The sequence below is a fragment of the Sciurus vulgaris genome (assembly GCF_902686455.1).
Source record: "Sciurus vulgaris genome assembly, chromosome: 4".
Classification (NCBI taxonomy): Eukaryota; Metazoa; Chordata; class Mammalia; order Rodentia; family Sciuridae; genus Sciurus; species Sciurus vulgaris.
The window spans coordinates 113,066,515-113,080,368 of record NC_136464.1 but is presented as its reverse complement, the minus strand read 5'-3'; the positions used below and the strand labels follow the sequence as shown (position 1 = coordinate 113,080,368).

The following is a 13,854-nucleotide window of genomic DNA, read 5'->3' as shown; positions in this document are numbered from 1 at the left end:
AAAGCAAGAATTTAGCAATAATTATATTTATTGTGATATTACTATTTCAATAACATAATATTTAAATTAATTTATATAATATAGGGGCAAAATTATCATCTATAGATATGCAAACAAAATAAATTTCTCTATTCAATATAATCATTTAACCATAATGGAGTCTGCTCAAATTTAAAGTGAAGAGTAAAATAATTCATAAATATTTGTCTTAAATAATAGTGGTAAGAAAATGAATATTTAAGTGTCCTCATTTAAATATAATTAACAAAAAGATACTTTAATTTCTTCTTTCAAACATCTAACATATATTTCTATGTTTTGGTTTCATAGACTTAGTCTCATACCAAATACATCAAAAAATATAAGAGAATGATAAGAACTAACCAAGTATTAAAGAAAATATCTGAGGGCTGGGAATGGGTACAAGGCCCTGCACTTCATCCCCAACACAGGAAAAAAAGGAGGGAGGGGGAAAATATTTGAGGAAAATATGTATAGAACTAAACAGTTTCTCATTGCATCATGTCAACTACATCAGAAAATATTCCCTTGATCAGTGCTACTTTTTCCAGATTGTACAGCCCAGAACACTAGTTCCACAGGATATTAATGTATAATAAGAGAAAAAGGGATTTACATGTTAGGCAAATACAGGAAATACTGAACATATCTTCTATAAATATGTCAGGGCTTAAAATTACTCATCTGAATTAAGAATCCTATTCTGATGCACTTAATCTATAGACAAGGTACACATATCCCATTTAATACCACCTTTTCCATCATCCCTTTGCATAAGAGCCTCTCACTATCAAAAGTGTACCACTTGAATAAATTAAATGGAAATTCTACCAATAGATCAAACTAGGAGAATTTCTATAATGCCTGCAACAGTTTACCTTTCCATCAAATACTTTACTTTTCCCACCTACTCCAACTTTCCTCTCAACCCAGACCAAAAAAAAATGGATACTAATACAACCTTCCCAGTGTACTTTTTCCTTTCTATTTGCCTCAATTGTCCTCTGTAATTTACGTTGTCAGTCATATTCCACAGCACCTGCTCAACTGGAAATTTTTAATACACCATAGCATTTTAAACCCGAATTGCCATCTGGCATTGTGACAATTCTAAAAGATCAGGTATAAATATTCTACACACTGGTGGAGAAATAAGTGTTAGTGCATCAACAAATTTAAGACTAAGGCTTTACCACTAGCTTTGGGAAAAGAGTAAGACTAAGGCTTCATCAATAACTTGCTTTGAGAAAAAAATGTTTCTCAAACAAAGAACCCAGGATTTACTCAAGTTTTTTTTTTTGTTTGTTTGTTTTAAGAATTAAAATTAAAGCCCAATGTGGTAGCACAGATTTATAATCCCAGTTATTCATGACTAAAAGGATAACTTGAGCTCACGAGTTTAAGACTAGCTTGAGCAACACAGTAAGACCTGTTTTGAAAGTAAAATAAAAAAAATACATATATATATATATATATATATATATATATATATAAAACTTATAAGAGCAAAAATCTGAAACCAACCCACACTTCTATCAATGGCAAAAGCTTAAATTATTATACATATTTATGTGGCACAAGAAATTGCAAACAAAATATGTACTGTCTCTTCCTAGTATATCCCACATAATAGTAGGTATGAAACATGCTCAGTTATAAAATTACAATTCTTATCTTCCCCTGCAGATAGATGTGTCTGGGAGGTTTGTGTGTGGGTTTGACCATATATAAAAATATATACACATACATATATGTAAATAGCTTCTGTATGTATACATGTATATACATTCAGAAAGATAAAAATACATTTGAGAATTATTACATAATATATGTAAATATTACATAAACTATATTGCTTATATCATGTGGGAAAAGAATACAAAGAAGGGAAAAAAACAAAGATCACAACCATAATTTCCTTGTGTTTGACTACCTTAAAAATAGTTTCTTGGGCTGGGGAGATAGCTCAGTTTGTAGAGTGCTTGCCTTATAAGCAGAAGGCCCTGGGTTCGATACCCAGCACCGCAAAAAAAGTTTCTTACCAAACAAATGAAGGATAGAAGTACATAAATCTATCATTCTGTTTTCATAGGACACAAAAAGAAAGACTCCATGTCTATAAAATACTATGCATAAAAGAGTTAAGAGTAGGCCTAAGCCTGTAATCCTTAGAGGGCCTGCTTATAAGGCTGTTCCTTGGCTGGTGTTATGCTCTAGATCTGCAATGTCTCTCAAAAGTTCAAGTGAGAGTTGAAGGCCTGTTTCCCAATGTAGCATATTCAGAGGTGAGGCTTTCAGAAAGTGACTGGCTCATGAGGGCTCTAACCTCTTCAGTGGATTAATCCATTGTTGGCCTCATGATTTAAATGGACTGTTTGGAGATGGGAACTAATTGAAGTAGATCCTTGGGGGCATGTGCTTGGGGACTACATTTTGTCCCCAGTCCCTTCATCTAGTTCTCTCTTCTTTGGTCAGTATCCTTCCTTTGCCACATCCTTCCACCATTATGTTCTGCCTTGTCTCAGACCCAAAACAATGGAGCCAGTTAATAATGGGCTGACACCTCTTAAACAGTTAGCCAAAACAAATCTTTGCTCCTCTCAGTTGTTGTTCTCAAATATTTTCATCCAGAAATGAAAAGCTGACTAATAGCTGGCTTCTGTAACCCTTGATTTTGTTAGGGTTCCCACCATTCACTGATTAAGAATGACTCACTGGCCAGGGACAGTGGCGTACACCTATAATCCCAGTGTCTCAGGAGGCTGAGGCAGGAGAATCACAAGTTCAAAGCCAAACTCAGCAACTTAGCAAGACCCTGTCTTGAAAAATAAAAAAGACTGGGAATGTGACTCAGTGGTACCCAAAAAAAAAAAAAAAAAAAAAGAATGACTCACTGAGTCTGACTTGTTTTTGATAACAACATGGTTTATGCTGAACACCTACTTTCCTTTTGGGAGTACAAACTCTTTGTAAAAACGTACTAGGTAGAAGGCGCCTACTACAAATAAAAACCCTGGGTACTGAGTCTCTAACAAGCTTCCTTGATTCACATGTGTCATCACAACTCTTCCTAGGGGAATTAACACATTCTATGTGACTTTAAGGACTTTGAAAACTTCCGTCTATATTCCACCAGATTTCACGTAGTACACCTTTTCCTTTTACAGACTTCTGCTTTCTGTTGTGTTAAGAAGTCACAGCTAGGAGTATGACTACATACTGTGTCCTGTAATATCAGCAAACTGAGACAGATCTTGAGGATTCCTAACACAAAGATACAGAAAACTCTTGTGCTTAAAGAACCTGTAAGGTATGACTATAAGATATAACATAAATTCTTACCTCTTCTTTTTTTATATCTTTTTCTTGGTGCTGAAAAAACTCTACCTTCAGGCTTCCTGATGATGGCTGCTCTGGAGGAGGTAGATAACTTTTTGTATTCACAGCATCAAAAAGTTTTTCCACAAATATCTGTGTCTCTAAAAATAAAACCAAATAAACTAGATTACAAGACATCTAAGACAGAAATTCTACTCTCTTATACATCAGACTACTAATAATATATGATGAAATATATCTTGACTTATATAAAACCTAGAAATTATACTAAGACCAATAGCTTCCTAATCAGTGTATAATGGCACAAATCCCATGTAATAATGATTCATTTAATGTACTTTCAAGGTGGGAGAGAATGGCTACAGCTTCTGGGCTAGTCATTCCCAGTCATGACTTGATATAGCTCACACACTATATAACACAAACACTATCATTATCTAGATATGGGCAAAGTGCAAATACTGAAAAGCAACATAGCTAGAAAAGAATCAAAGTTGTTTCCTAAGTGATACTAGTTTTAATAAACATTTAGTCATTTTCTTAATCTTTTAAACTATGTAAGAAAAACCATTAACATGCTTTAAGAATGAGCATATTCCTATAATCCCAGTGGCTCGGGAGGCTGAGGCAACAGGAAGTTCAAAGCCAGCCTTAGCAACTTAGAGAGACCCTGTCTCTAAATAAATATAAAAAAGGTGAGGAGAAAACTTGAAATGTTACCACCATTTGACCCAATTATCCCACTCCTCAGTATATACCCAAAGGACTTAAAATCAGCATTACTACAGTGATATGGCCAGCTAAGTTCACAATTGCTAAGCTATAGAACTAACCTAAGTGGTCTTCAACAGATGAATAAAGAAAGAAAATGTGGTACATATACGCAATGGTATATTACTCAGCCATAAAGAAGAATGAAATTATGGCATTTGCAGGTAAATTGATGGAACTGGAAGCGATCATGCTAAGTGAAATAAACCAGTCCAAAAATTAAAACTAAGGTTGAATGGTGTCTGTGACATGTGAATGCTGACTCACAATAGTGGTGGGGGAGAGGTTCACCGGATTGGGGCAGGGAAATGGAAATGGGAAAGACAATAGAATGAATCAGACATAACTTACTATGTTCATACATGAATATACACAACCAGTGTAACTCCACATCATATATGACCACAAGAATGGAAAGTTATACTTCATGTATATGTGATATGTCAAAATACATTCTACTGTAATGAATAACTAAAAAGAACAAACAAATTTTAAAAATTTCTATATAAAAAGGGGCAGATAGGGATATGGCCCAGTGGTTAAGTGACCCTCTGTTCAATCCCTGGCACCAAAAAAAAAAAAAAAAAAAAGAATAAGCATATCAATGAGTAAGTTTCCATTTTAAATAAACTATGGATATAATCAGAAACAACACTGTTTAACTTTGTTACAATTACATTCTATCTCTACTAAGTTCTTTTAATGCTCTGTGGATAATTTTATTATAAATAATTAATTAAAACAAAATAGTATTTTAAAACCAAAGGTCTTACCTTTCTGAAGAAATACATCCAGTTGATCAATACATAATGCCTTTAATTCTTTTTCACTTTTGTCTTTCTTTACCAAAGCCAGAACATATTTTGCTAGGGCTGATGGATCTGCATCACAGCTAAAAAAAAAAAAAAAGTAATGTTGAAGGGAATTTAGTCATAAATAACTACACATTCTATAAATTCCAGGTACAAACTGACTTGCATAAGATATAACAAACAGTTGTGAATTAATAGGTGTAAAATGCACTGGCTTATGCAAGGCACTGCATGTTAATACACCTTTTATGTCATAAATTATATTAAATTCATACAAGGAATGATACACATAAAAAATGACAAAGTTTTCATATCTTAGAGAAATCAGCTTGTAAAAAGGGTAGAGAAAAACTTTATACAGTTTGTTACCATTTGTTGGAGGGAAGAAGAAATCATGTATTCAGATAATGTTTGAATAATACATATGATTCAAAGGACAGGAAGGATTGGGGTGGGGGGGGGACTAATAACTACCGTTACTTGTGTCGGGGGAGTGATGGAGGGATCCAAGAGCAGAAAAGACAGGAAGGAAAGTTTCTAATGTGTGAATCATATTCATCCTACTCAAGAAAACCAAGACAATTATTTTTAACTAAGCTAAAATTGCCATCTATTTAATTAGGTGATCAATTTACACACCATAGTAAATGACAAAAAAATAATAACCACTAACTGCACCTAGTGTGTGCCATGAACTCAGCTCATAACTCATTATGTAGAGCTCTAACATTTTACTCTAACATTTTACTTTGAGCTTGGATAAAGACTAAGCAGGGTACTCAAAACTACAAAGTAAATTAGCAAATGAGTCAAGCTTTAAACCTAAATTTCATTCTCCAACATTCACACCTTTAACCACTACACTAGATTACCTCTTACAAAGAGGTACCCAGGAACCAGACCTCCAATTTATGTATTTCTATAAACATATAGACATACAGTAATCAAATCCCTAGCCTATTACTTTTTAAAAGTCTTCCACATCTTTACCTTCCCATATCCTTAATTGCTGCTCAAAACAGTTCTTCTAGCTACCTCCTTATTATATTCTCTTTTCAATTTAATTTTCAAAGACCGTTATTTCAAACAGTCTCTAAACAGTATCTCAACCTCCTATTCCTTTCCTTTCACCATCCTTCTAAACTCATGGGTTGGTGAAATTCCTACCTAGAATTGCCATCATGTCTAGCCAGCTAATTACTTTTTAAAATTTGTTAAGAATTCAAATTATACACTAGAATCAATGTTTATAATTTCATATTTAATACCAAAACTACTTGTACTTGGGAGGCAATTTTTCTTAAGTTCACTCCATCATTTCTATATTCTGAAGACAAAGAAAAGGTACATAGTTATCAAATATGAGTAGAAAATAAATTGAACCACACAAGTTTTAATGACATACCAAAACATTGTGAGAAGGAACAGAAAGGCAAAACATGTCCTCCTTTTCATTTGTATTAATTAAAAGCACCAATACATTATCTGAACATCTAGTAATGATAATCTGCTATGCAAAGCTAATAAAACCATTTAAATTCACCTAATCAAAAGAAAACTATAGTCAGATGGTAAGGGAATATTTTTGAAAAGTCTCCATAGCAAACAAGACCATTCAGATATTTTACTACACTAGTTGCCACTGCTCCTAACAGGTTTGTGATCTGAATGACTCAAAACTTATCAGAACTAGATTCTTTCCTCTACTGAAAAGCAGGACTAAAATCTCCTTACAGATCACAAGAAAGCGGGTAGGGAAAAATCAAGATTGGAAAATGTGACATACTTCCTTCCTACTTAGAAACCGGTTCTGACTCCATATTCCCTGTGTACTTTTTAACCACCCTAGCAAAACAAACATAAAATCTGCCACTAAAGAATGATTCTGACCAAACTGCTTTAACTTTAATTACTCTTCCGTGTTTTGGGGGAAGAGATGGGAGAAGGGGAGCAAAGAGAACAAAAATGTAAAACAAGAAAATCAGAAACTACCAAATAAGGAAGGCAGGATATCTGACTTAAAAACAGCATTGCTGGAAAGCAGGCAAAGGGGGAGCATCTTAACTAGTGAAAAATGCATTAAAATGAAATTGAAGTGTGAAATGGTAAGGGGGAAACATAAATCGTAATGATGCAATAAAATTGAGAAATAGAGAAAAATAGTATTGCTCTCCCATGTAGCAGAGAGTGCTACTGATTGAAGTTCTATGTGCTACCTTTTATAAATACATTTTTTTTAAAAAACAGATTATTAGAAAATGCCCAAGATGATAAATGGATGTCATTCTAAGATGGCTTACTGAGAGATTCTCAGCCTGGAGAAGAGAATGTCAGACAGAACTCAGTAATCCTGCAAATAACTGAAGGACTATCATAAGGAAGGAGGATTACATTTATTCAAATGTCCTCCATGGGATATAATTACAAAGAGTAAATAGAAGCAACAGCTTTTTGTCTTAAAATAGATTCTTTCTTTTTTTTTTTTTTTAAAGAATCAGAGGCCTCCCCAAAGCAGAATAAAGTGTCTGAGAGTTCTTCATCATTAGAATGGTTTCAAGTATAGGCTGAACAATCCCGGGCAGATAAGCACTAGACTAGATAGTAAATGCCCCGCAAACCTGTAAGAGTACAATCTTTAAGTTTAATTTTGTTCATTAATATGGTGTAAATACATGAAATATCCCTTCCCATCACTGATCTACGTACCTATATATATGAAAATTAAAAATATTTTTTAAAAATTATACTAGGGGGGCTGGGGATACAGCTCAGTGCTTGCCTCGAAGCACAAAGCCCTGGGTTCAAATCCCCAGCACCACAAAAAAAAAAAAAAAATTATACTAGGAATCAGATATTATGACAAAAAGTTTTACTGAAAAATTGGAAATTCAAAAACTGATTTTCTTAACTCTTAGAAACTGGGTTTTTCGGAAACTTTTCATCTTCATGAAGTTTGAATAAAATAACTTAGGTTTGGCTTGGTAGTTATCTTCCAATATTGTATTAAATACTCAAAAATATTTAATATGTATTCAGGATGGCAGACATTATTCTAGATGCTGAGGATATAACTTTGAAAAGAATGGGGCTGTGGCTCAGTGGTAGAGCGCTTGCCCTCCACATGGGAGGCACTGGGTTCAGTCCTCAGCACCACATAAAAATAAAAAGATATTGTATCCATCTACAACTAATAATATATATATTTTTTAAAAAAGAATAAAGTACCTGTCCCCACAGAATTTACATTAGGGGTGAGAGAAGGACACACATGTACATACACATATACATGTGAATAAAATGTAATGTCACTACAGATTCAGTGCTCCATAGGAAAAAAAACCCTGGGCAAAGGGATAATGCATAAAGCAGGAGGAAAAACTAGAGGGAAGAAAGGAGAGAAGGGAGCAGAGAGGGAGAGAATGAGTGAAAACAGATACAACCTTATATAAGATAATCCAGGACTGACTCTGACAAATTGTCTTAAACAGAGATCTGAATTTAGACAGGGACTACAATGGAGTACAAGATGTTTTATGGGAAAAGCCCAGGCCAAGAGAACAAGAAAAAGAATCTGAGGCAAGAGCCTAGTTGACACAATATGAGGGAAAAGATTCCAGTGAAACAGGGCAAAATGAGCATTCACCAATATTTAGATTCCCAATCTTTCATCTCTCCAAGGATTTCAAATTAATTGCTTCAGTGAGTTTTGGCAAATTAAATACCCAGATCACTATAAAATCACTCACATAATGATTTAAAGGCATAAAATTAAAACTTTATCAATCTTTGAATATTCCATGTGAAGAATACAACAAATAAGAATGTCTTTTTTATTTTGGAGGTTCACCTTCATTCATACTTTTAATAAGCACAGGGTAACAAAGAGGGTTATTTTCTTCCAGCGATATATGAGGAAGGAAGTATATAAACTAAATAAATTTGATAAGCCAAAGTAATACAGAATATCAAATGTTATAATAAAATCTCTCCCCAAAGAACTGGATTTTCATAATATTGTTTAAATGACATGAATCAAAGTGCCCCAAGAAAAAAAGGCTGCAATCTTTGCTAACATACTCATCACATAATTATGTCTTAGTTCATAATTTAGGATTTTTCAAAACAGTAATGAAACAAAGAAAAGTTATAACACTCCAGAAAAATATTTCAGAAAGGAGTTTGTTTTGCTCAAGTTTCTTGGAGGTTTTAGAAATTCAGTGGAAGATAGCTAATGGAATTTAACCCAGCTTCCATTTTCAGTAATCTTGAAAAAGAGCTGGAGGTGGTAGTGGGAATTAAAAATTAAATTTAAATATGTTAACTCAGTAACTGTAGAACACGGATATACACCCACATCTGTTCCTACCAATTTTTCATTTTATATTCATGAAGGATACCTAATTTGCATCAGAGTCATGATTCTATATTCTGTACTTATGATTACTTTTAAAAACCCAAATTTTAATGCAACAAGTATGATACATACGCTGAACTTTTTAATTGCTGTAGTTTATTGTGCAGTTTCATTCAATCCAAATAAAGGCAAAAACAGATTATTTGTGGTAACTGTTAAAGTACACATTATTCATTAAGAATTATTACATACCCAGTTCATTCTATAAAATTACCACCAAAACATATTTAAACATGATCTCTACATAAGAATCGCACAATCCACTTAATTAGTACAAAAGCTTATGATATGTAATTTAACACTGAAAACTATTTTCAGTTCTTTCATCTAAAATCATCCCAAGAAGCAACAGTGATTCCTTCCCGCCTTTATAAGAGGGGATCCCCAGTGTTTTCTCAGGTTCCCTCTATGTAAAAATTAGAATTCCAAAGAGTTTTTAGGGCTATATCAATCAATATTTATCATACTAATAATTAAAGTGAGAAAGTTTTTAAGTAGTTCAACTACTACAACTTAGCATATTATTTTCTTGAAGTCATCAAAAGGAAATATTGCTGCAAATAAATGAAAAATCCAAAAGCATAACCAGCTTCAGGCATAGCTGGATCTAGGAGTTCAAGTGATATCACTAAAATACTATTTTGCTTTCCCTTTAGTTCATTTCATTTTTAGGCCATACAGCAATAGACCCAAAGTGGCTGAAGTTTTTCTCATAGCCACAGAAGGTAGTCTATCATTCTTTCCCTCAGTATCTGTACTGCCCCATGAAAATGACTCAAATTCCCAGCCTGGGTCATATGCCCACTGCAAGGTCAGGGATAAGTAGAAGGGCAATATGGAAGCCCACAACACAACTCCATATTTAGGAATATGTTGATATTTTTTTATTCCAATTCACAGTTGAAGTATTTGAGTTTTCTGGGAAAAGGCTGGTTTCCAATAGTCATTTTAGTTACATGGTACCTAGTTACAAAACAGATCTGAGGTGACCCATTCCTTCAGTTATTAAAAGGTGACCAAAGGCAGAATTACTCAAGAGAAACAGCACTAAGGACTACAAATAAAAAATACTTAGTACTGCCATTCTATTGTATAAACTAGACCAAGTCAGTTAAACCATTAATATGTTTCTCAAATATTTAAAAACAAAACAACATACTGGTTCATATTGTGTGGCAGGCTACACAACACACACATTCATTTCTCTTTTTCTAATATTGCCAAAAAGTTTTTCTAATACTGATAACAATGCTGAATATTTTCATTGAAAAGGAGTAATGACAGATACTTTTTGATTCAGAAATCTCAGGACTAAGGAAGTTCATCTGTAGTTTCTTCATCTGAGGAAACAGCTATTTTGTCAAATTAGAAATAATTATAAATGTGTACAGGGAAGGCTTTTTTGTTGTTGTTGTTGTTGTTGTACTGGGGATTGAACACCGGGTGCTTTACCACTGAGCTACATATCCAGTCCTTTTTATTTTTTTTATTTTGAGACAGGGTCTAGCTAAGTTGCTCAGGGCCCCACTAAAGTTGCTGAGGCTAGCCCTGAACTTAAGAGCCTCCTGCCTCAATGGATGAAACTGGAGAATATCATGCTAAGTGAGATAAGCCAATCTCAAAAAACTAAAGGAAGAATGATCTCGCTGATAAGCGGATGAGGACATATAATGGGGGGTAGGAAGGGTTAGCGTTAGGGTTAGGTTTAGGGGTAGAGATAAGGAGGGTGGTAAGAATGGAGGTAGGAAGGACTGTATAGAGGGAAAAGAGGGGTGGGAGGGGTGGGGGGGGAAAGGGGAAAAAACAACAGAATGAATCAAACAACATTGCCCTATGTAAATTTATGGTTTTTAAGGAAAAAAAAAAAAAATCCTCCTGCTTCAATCTTCCAAGTCATTGGGATTACAGGTGTGCACCACCACACCCAGCAAGAAGACATTAACCTGGTAAACATAACACAGGTTCAAGAATTACTAAAGAATAAATTATATTAAAATTTTTTAAAGTTAAAATGCCCATATTTACACCTAAAAATAAGCTTTATTCAAATTCTGGCTATATTTTAAGTACTATATCTGCTTTCAAGCCCACCCACTTAGATCTAAACCATATTGTTAGTCTTTCTTTGAAGAAGTTGAGTATTGTTTTAAAAAGAAAAACATGGACTGAATCCCAAAACACCTGGGTTTTTAAATTTCTAATCTGGCATTCTTTCTACTTATTCACTAGTTATATAATCCTGGGTTAGCATTTTACTTCTCTAGGCTTCAGTTTACATATTTTTAAAATAAAGACACTGAACCATAACATTTGAAAAAGTGAGTCACTTTAAGGAATAAAATGTTAAGCTTTCCCCATCATCGCACCTTTTCTGCTCTTCCCATCCCCAATAAGTTTTAGCTAACTGAACTTTAAATTTCAATATATTGTTAGAATCTTCAGAGGCAAAAAAAAAAAAAAATTTTTTTTTCCCTTTATGTCTTTTTTCAAGAGCCACAGGATCCCATTTTCTCAGAACACCCAAGCAAATTTTAAAGCTCTGGGAGGGATACATAACAACTAAATTCTACTAAATAGAAACATTTTGTGTATTTCTCCTAAGCCGAAGACCTAAAGATCTGTACATATTTCTATCACTGTTACAACTGTAACTGTTCTGTTTGTCTGTTTTCCCTCAAGGGAATTTAGGTAACTATGTCTGCCTTTTTCCCTAGAACCAACCACAATGTATTAAGAAGTATCTACTAATTACCAACATCATACCAAAGGTCATACAAAAAAATCAGATGCACAGCAACCAAAACAAAAAAAGTATGTGAATTCACCTATCTGTCACAGACACAAAAAAGTAAATTAAAATGCCTCTAGCATTTTGACAAGCTATTTTTCCTTTGACAAGTTCTTTTCTTCCCATATCCTAACTACTCAAGACTTAACCTTGTGTGCACATTTAGCACACATTTTCCAAGTTTACCACCTTCTCTCTTGCTGCCTCCTAGACTAAGTAACGCCTACAAAGTCCAAGTTTAGTCATTTCCCAATTCACTCCTAAACTAGAATGAACAATGTTCAGTAAAATAACCTCCAAAATACAAGTTAAATATCTACACACCATAAGCAACATTCTTGAAAAAGATCTGACCAAGTTGCTCCTACTTTAATTAATCTTCTCTAATATCCCCAAATATCCAAACTCCAGGATAGCAGTAAAACCTCCTCTTAAATCTGAAATCAACAAAGGCTATGTGGATTCAAAAGCCATTTCTTAGTCATAATGAATAGTGGTGGTTTCTCAAAACCTCATGTATCCTCACAAAACTTATTTCAATTTGGCCTACTTAATCTCATCAGAGGCACCCAAATGTTAACACAATTCAATTTGGGAAATAAATTAAAAAAAAAAAAAAAAAAAAAAAAAAAACTATATACTGGTAAGAATTTTATGCAGCAATTTTCAAAATGGGATCTACTTCTTTCAGTCAGTATGCTATTATAGAATTACTTTAAAAGGTAAAGTACTTGAGATATCATGAAAGAACATAATATAAGCATTACAAAGGACCCTGTGTTGGTCAGTTTTCCATTGCTAAAACAAAAACCTGGGATAATCAAATTACAAACAGGTTTGTTTTAGCTTAGTTTTAGAGCTTTGGGCCTGTGGCAGCAAGTCATGATGAAAACTCGCAATAGTACAAAAGTACTTACTTCATGGTTAGGAAGTGAACAAGAGTGAGGAAGTGGATGGGGTTCCACTATCTCCTTCAAGAAAACACAACAGCCTCAATGACCCTACCTCCTAAGTTTCTACCACATCCCAAAAACACTAAGTCTGCGGACCACCACTTCAACACACAGCCTTATGGGGAACATTCTAGATTCAAAGTGTAGCAGTTACACTGACAATTTCTAATTAAATATGCCCCAAAAGGTCAGAAGTTGTACGCCTTAAAGTACCAGTTATCGTCTTTTAAACTGATACAAGGAACAACAAATAAATGACCTGAACTGCACGTTAATGTTTATGTGAGGTTAATAATCAAACAAAATTTTATTTACAATAACTGACTTCATTTAAAATTTCATAACTTTTTTTCATATCAACTTTTAAACAAGCAATGGAAAATAAATAACTGGTGAATGTATATGTAGCAACAGGGAGTATGGGAATATCAGAATTCAGAAAAATAAAAACAGTCTAGAATTTATAACGACACATTACATTATATACAGTCACTTGTTAAAAATAGCTTTTTGAGATCATTGGGGGGAATTAACAATGCAATACATGACATAATTAAATAAGTTTATCTGGATTACTAGGTTTAAAGAAAAAAGAAAGTATCTGGCCAAGTTTCCAAACATTCATTTTCCCACCCTTTATATGGTGCTTGGGATTGAACCCAGGGCATTCCCACATCCCCAGCCTCTTTTATTTTTATTTTGAGACAGGGTCTAGTTAAGTTGCCCTGGTTGGCTTGAACTTGGGACCCTCCTGTC

At 33.9% G+C, this 13,854-nt stretch overlaps 1 protein-coding gene across 7 annotated transcripts in view; it reads right to left on the bottom strand.

The window, feature by feature from the left end:
- RBM26 (RNA binding motif protein 26) overlaps window positions 1-13,854 on the bottom strand; it is an 81,035-nt gene that overhangs the window by 54,058 nt on the left and 13,123 nt on the right. For all 7 annotated transcript variants that reach the window (XM_079138184.1, XM_079138180.1, XM_079138185.1 and 4 more), the window contains exons 2-3: window positions 4,905-5,023; window positions 3,364-3,500 (exon numbers count right to left, since the gene is read on the bottom strand). In XM_079138184.1, the coding sequence (XP_078994310.1) occupies window positions 3,364-3,500; window positions 4,905-5,023 (256 nt within the window). The remainder of the gene's footprint in view (window positions 1-3,363; window positions 3,501-4,904; window positions 5,024-13,854) is intronic.